The sequence below is a fragment of the Sinohyriopsis cumingii genome, chromosome 6 (assembly GCF_028554795.1).
Source record: "Sinohyriopsis cumingii isolate HCF-2022 chromosome 6, ASM2855479v2, whole genome shotgun sequence".
In the NCBI taxonomy this organism is placed as follows: Eukaryota; Metazoa; Mollusca; class Bivalvia; order Unionida; family Unionidae; genus Sinohyriopsis; species Sinohyriopsis cumingii.
In genome coordinates this window covers 154,701,296-154,707,295 of record NC_142966.1, presented here as the reverse complement: position 1 = coordinate 154,707,295, position 6,000 = coordinate 154,701,296, and the positions used below count along the sequence as shown (strand labels likewise).

The window sequence follows — 6,000 nt, the reverse complement described above, 5'->3', positions numbered from 1 at the left end:
CAATCAATAAGGGTCACACTTGATTAAAACATTTCTTTAATTTTCATTAACTGTCCTATCTTTTTTTCCCTACCCTTCTTCTACCATTGATTTCTTTTTCATCATCATCATCATCTTCTTCTTCTTCTTCTTCTTCTCTCTCTCTCTCTCTCTCTCTCTCTCTCTCTCTCTCTCTCTCTCTCTGACGCGTCATTTATTCCCAGTTACTAGTACTTTGAACCAGAGTATGCGTGAATGCATCGGTAAGTAGTATCAATTACGAGGTATGATTCAAAGACGAGCCGACTGTGTATTAATCCGAATAGAATACCTGCTTAACGTTCCAGTGATTTTAACATCTATACCTATTTTAACAATAGACCATTCACAGCGGTGCCGCACTGCTATTACAAATATTTATATTCATCAACATGGAATTGATATATCAAGAGATAAATCTTGTAATAGATCATTTGCGTTGTTATTAGTTTTTATTTTGGACATTAGTCTGTGAATTTAGTGAATCAGGAGATAGAGTTAAGAATACACCTGGGTTCACATATATATACCTTGTTACTTGGATTTTCTACCTCTACCTCAGATTTCAGACTTTTTTCATCATTCTTAACATTACGGTGGTAAGTAATGTTGCTTTTTATGAAATTATTAGTAAAAATTTGTTTATATTAGAGATATAGCTTGACAGTCAAGTACCAAAAATAGTAGCAAGGTAACAATTTTATTTGTTAACTTACTCGCTAGATGTGTTGTTTTTCAAAAGTTGTATTTCGTTGTACAAGAACTGTTTTTTAAAATATTTAAAAACAACTTAAGCCTATATTTTTTAAGCACAGCGTGCATATCCCAAAAAAATTTGAAAACCAGGCATAACGGTTTTGAGATAAGGACATCGCTTTGCTGGTTGTTTTATTTTGTTTAAATCCATGTCTGCGTTCAGTATACATTATTATCTCATTACTAAATACTACCAAATGCATGGTTTTCGTTGCCATGTCGCTTTCTTTTCGTGTTCTCTATTTTAATCTTTAATCTCATCCTTTTCCAATGTTATGGTTAAAGGTATTTCAACGGGAAGGTCTTCTCTCTCTCTCTCTCTCTCTCTCTCTCTCTCGCTCGCTCGTCACCTTGAGTCCGTTTGTTTGAGGTTATGGGATCACTCCCATATCGGTCAGAGGAGAATTTAATAATTTTCGTCATAACTGAAGACCATTCCTTTTTGTTAGGGCAAGTGTAGACAACATGGCGTCAGATAAAGGCCATTTCTCAACATCTATTAGAGAACTCTTCAGTTCCGACAGTGCCATCGAAGAGACTAAGGAGAGCCCGATGGTTAGTATTTCTTGAAAATATCACACGTATGCGTGTAAAGAAGCTTGAATGTTGCTGAGCGGGAGACGGGAAGATTAGTCATGTTCATTAGCCGTATACCATGGGATACATATTCTGATGTAGTCTGTCGCTGCAATATACAGATGGCGCTCTTCATTAGCCGTATACCATGGGATACATATTCTGATGTAGTCTGTCGCTGCAATATACAGATGGCGCTCTTCATTAGCCGTATACCATGGGATACATATTCTGATGTAGTCTGTAGCTGCAATATACAGATGGCGCTCTGTTATCTTCGTATAGAGGTCGATGATTTTGTTTCCTAGCTTAGTAATACCGTATTGAGTAAATGTTTCCCTTAATGTTATTTTTTATTATCTAGGTATTGGATTTTGTCCCTCATTTCTAGTTGTTTGCGTTAACTTGCCTTTGAAAAGGGGGCATAGAAATCACAAGGCGTGTGTTAGTTTCCCTTGTTCTGCACTTCGTCAGTTTGCACCATACATACATACATACATACATACATACATACATATATATATGTACTATGCAACTATGTCCATTTTACATAAATATAGGACCGCTCCGGTGGCGTAATGGTTAGAGTGTCCGCCTCGATTGCTGGAGGTCGCGTGTTCAAACCCCGGCTGAGTCATACCAAAGACTTATAAACATGGTACCTACAGCTGCCTCGCTTGACGCTCGGCATTAAGAGGTTTGTGTTAGGACTGGTCGGCCTGGTGTCAGGATAATGTAACTGGGTGGGACATGATGCCACATGTCTGCGGCATGATGACCCAGTGCTAGACATCAATATAAACTGCCACACTGCAGACATCGTAGCTATATCACTGAATTTTTTTAAAGCTACGTTAAAAATCCAAATCACGCACGCACGCACATACATACATACATACATACATACATACATACATACATACTATGCAACTAGGTCCATTTTCCTCAATTCTTAGAGGTCTGGTTTTACTAACATTATCGAAATCTCTGATCAGTCTGATATTTTAGTGTGTATTGTACATTATATACATGGACAATATCAAGCGGCTTGTACAAGAATAAAAACTAGCTTGTGTGCTTTTGTATTGCCGCTAAAGTCTGTATATTTGAGGAAATATTAAAATTGACACAAGTCTTTAGATAAAACATAAAGTAACATTTATAAAATGTCTTTCGTGCCAGATGATGTTCGATGGAGATTTATTTATTATAGACAATGCAAGATGAATACGATTAAATACAAAACACAATCATTTGACTGTTGATGCAAGAAAGTAAAATACATTTATAATTAAAAAACAACAACACACAAGACAGAAACAGAGACATTATTTAGGGTATACATCAATATAAATGACATGTGTTACGTGTTATTTTTACCTGCTTCACATTTGTATGACCCATCAGTAAGCCTTTCCAAGCTGTAGATGGACTCGTGCCACGAATATTTTCTTTCTTTGTTCTGTGTAACTATTAATCTTTGTACATTTGTTGCTAAAACTGATATACATTTGTAACTTTCTGCACATACTAACTAACTTTAGTGCATGGAATCCTGAAAACTTCATTATTGGTCGACCGACCCGTCTTTGTGTATTAATATGGTGAAAGGATATGACTCGAGGTATAAAAAATTGTACTTGACTGGCATACAGTTGGGTGGAGATTTTGCATATTATCGTCTTCATTGCACATATACCATTTTATAAACTCAGAAGCCTATCCTTTTTCTGTCAACATAGCTTGTAACATGTTTGTACAAATCAGCTGGGAAACGCACCACTGAACATAGAGCGTTTTTTTTTTTTTTTTGGTCGGAAAATCTTCATGCTTTTAGTTAAGTTTATGGGGAGCTAATTGCGATTTGAAGATAGATTGGTACTTCGCGCCATGTATCACGAGACACGACCCAAGCACCTAACACACGACGAAAACACCTAACACAAGTTTTATTCCTGTCTCAAATTACTAAACACGTATCACTACAGATATCCAAAGAATTCCTTATGTTACGAAGTTATGGATGTTCCGTTGTAGGAAACTAAACCATGCTACCATAAAGTCTAGTGAATACTAGACATTATGACGTCTGCCAGTATAATTATAAAAAAATAACCAGTTAATTCCAACAAATCTATAAGTGGAGGCGTAAATACAAATATCATGCACCAAGATTTATTACAATATTACGACATGGTTGTATTTTGAATCCCTTCAGAAACTCTCTCTCTCTCTCTCTCTCTCTCCAAAACAATCAGTGATAGAATAGATAACACTTCATGAATAGTACCAACATAAGCAAAGTTTTCAAGTGAATACGATCCTACCCCCCCCCCTCCATTGATCATGAGTTAATAGTATTAGTAATAAAAATCCATTTACCAGTCATTCGGAATGGGCTGAACACAGGTTCCTTTGAATACGACGGTGTAGGATGAATGCTTTTGACACCATTCAAGTAAATCCATGCTTCAGTTACTAAACTGCGCCTTTCATCAGAGCGTCTTGATTTCTGCATCAACTGTTAGGTTCTATAACAAGATTATCGTATTCATATATCCCAAAATCAATGAAACGTTTCTAAACCGTCTATACTCAATAGCCATCTGATGAACGACGTATATCCCTCGTGTCCATTAACCTTCCCTCTATTGTCCTTTGCTTCCTTAATTACATGTACTCTATACCGTTGCGACTCGATCAAGGGATATCTATGAAGGGTCTGCTGTCTTTGAATGGGATCTTCTAAAAAAAATATTTAAATAAGGGGTAAAACTTATTTTCTTACATGCAAAGGAACTTTGAAAAGGTATTATACGGTATATGGACGTGACATCTCGAGAGATATTTGACCCAAAGAATTTATTTCAACTTTCTACTGATATTTTCATTTAAACTTAGTTACATGGAAATACTGGAACCAAACGCATTTTGGGGAAATATTTTAAAATTCGTTCATACCAGATTAATAGGGATGTGTTAGGAACGCTTGTTACTTAGCAAATCTTTCAAGAAAAGCAATACATTCTGAAGCTCGGAAGCTTGCGAAATTGGATCGTGTACACCAAGATACACTGGATTGTTAATACTGAAAAGCTAGGAACAGTGCGGATGTGATTGATATTCGTCTGGTTACAATGAGTTCCCTTCGGTTTCCAATAGCCTCAATGTGTCAGGTAGAGAAATATCTGACAATTCCAGTGGACATAGAGTCGGTTGTTAAACATGACGGTGAGGTAGGTCATCCTCATTGTATAATATTATCTACTTACAGGTACCTACAGTAAGTTCAATACTGATGATTGACTAGAGACACATTTCGCAGCGGTTCGTATCCATACTATTAAAAGTTTATCAGAATAAAAAAAGAACATGAAAAATCGTGTCCCTAATTTTCCTGAATGGTTAGCCATATTCTTCTAATGGTGTCCTTTTTGCCCAAGATGGAAAATGCTGCCACAGTGGGTATTCTGAAAATCGTATCCCCGAAGAGATACCAGAAATGGTTTCAACACTAAGCATCTTTTTTAAAAAAAGGGTCTTACCTTGAAGTTACGGAATTTAAAAAAAAATAAAGTAGAACGTTAATCTGTTCGAGATACTCCCTTTTACTCGAATTTTCCTGCAATTCTGGTCCTGGCCCTGTTTTTGCACTGTTCTCTTTAATTTATTTAGTTATTATTTTATTTGTTTATTGTGTTATAATATATTTAATCACTCCATATACCCACTCACTCCCACTCCACCACAGGGTACTCGTATTTGGTCGAGGTCATATGTTATCCAGCTTTCTTTCTTTCTTGGAAACATACTGTCAGAACGAGAGAAGAAAGATCACACAATGCAGATGGGCCATAATCTTAAATCTGAAAATATTACTAGAACAAAATGAATAAACATAAACTGTATTTTACTATATATCTTTGATTTAAGAAAATACAGTTGTAACTGTATGCTACCATATAAAAATGCACATACGTTGTGCACAAATTAAAACTGAAATCCATTTACCCTCTTTTGTCGCTTATAAGTCTTGTCAAACTGCAAATACCCTAGCATAATTCGCCTGCAGATCAGGGTCAGTGTTGTTTGTTCTACTGATTATTCCTAACGAACTGCACAAACCCAGATCTGCTGGCGCATTATGCGATGGCAGAGCTGCGTCTATGCAGTCTGCAATTAGACTCGACTTATAGGCGAGTACGGACGGTAGTTCGTGAAGAGTCGGTCTAAGCAACACTCACAGTATGTTTAAATGTGTGAAGACAATTTATCCCTAGTTCGACATATGGAAGCTGATCAAACGACCGCACACGACAGTGGACCCCTACACCCTTGTAGTCAAGTACCGGCTGGCTAGAGGTCATGTGAAGCGGACACGGATAGCAGAGAGACGGAAGGTGGTATCCCGACGGAAGAAACGCGAGTCTGAAGTGAAGACTGAGAGCGAAAGAACGGAGACCGCGCTCAGCTTCGAAACAGCTCTTACTGACGGAGACGAGCACGTTTCTACGGAGGAGTATGACTTTGATGGTAAGCTGTTCATAATTTGGATCAATTACTGTTTTAGTAAAATAGAGTGAATTTTTTTTAAAGAATGTTCCTTTGGTTGCAGATCGATGGTTGCGTTGATTGTAGTCACAATCTGAA

General features: G+C 37.0%; 1 protein-coding gene across 2 annotated transcripts in view; it reads left to right on the top strand.

Moving 5' to 3' along the window:
* The first annotated feature begins 473 nt into the window (after nucleotides 1–473).
* Nucleotides 474–6,000, top strand: part of LOC149798312 (uncharacterized) — a 54,856-nt gene continuing 49,329 nt past the window's right edge. Inside the window, exons 1-3 of one of the 2 annotated variants that reach the window (XM_089963449.1) lie at nucleotides 474–617; nucleotides 1,224–1,329; nucleotides 5,631–5,883. In XM_089963449.1, the coding sequence (XP_089819575.1) occupies nucleotides 1,240–1,329; nucleotides 5,631–5,883 (343 nt within the window). In that variant the 5' untranslated portion in view covers nucleotides 474–617; nucleotides 1,224–1,239. Of the gene's footprint in view, nucleotides 618–1,223; nucleotides 1,330–4,258; nucleotides 4,587–5,630; nucleotides 5,884–6,000 lie in introns of those variants that run through there. The other variant, XM_089963447.1, reaches the window with a different exon arrangement.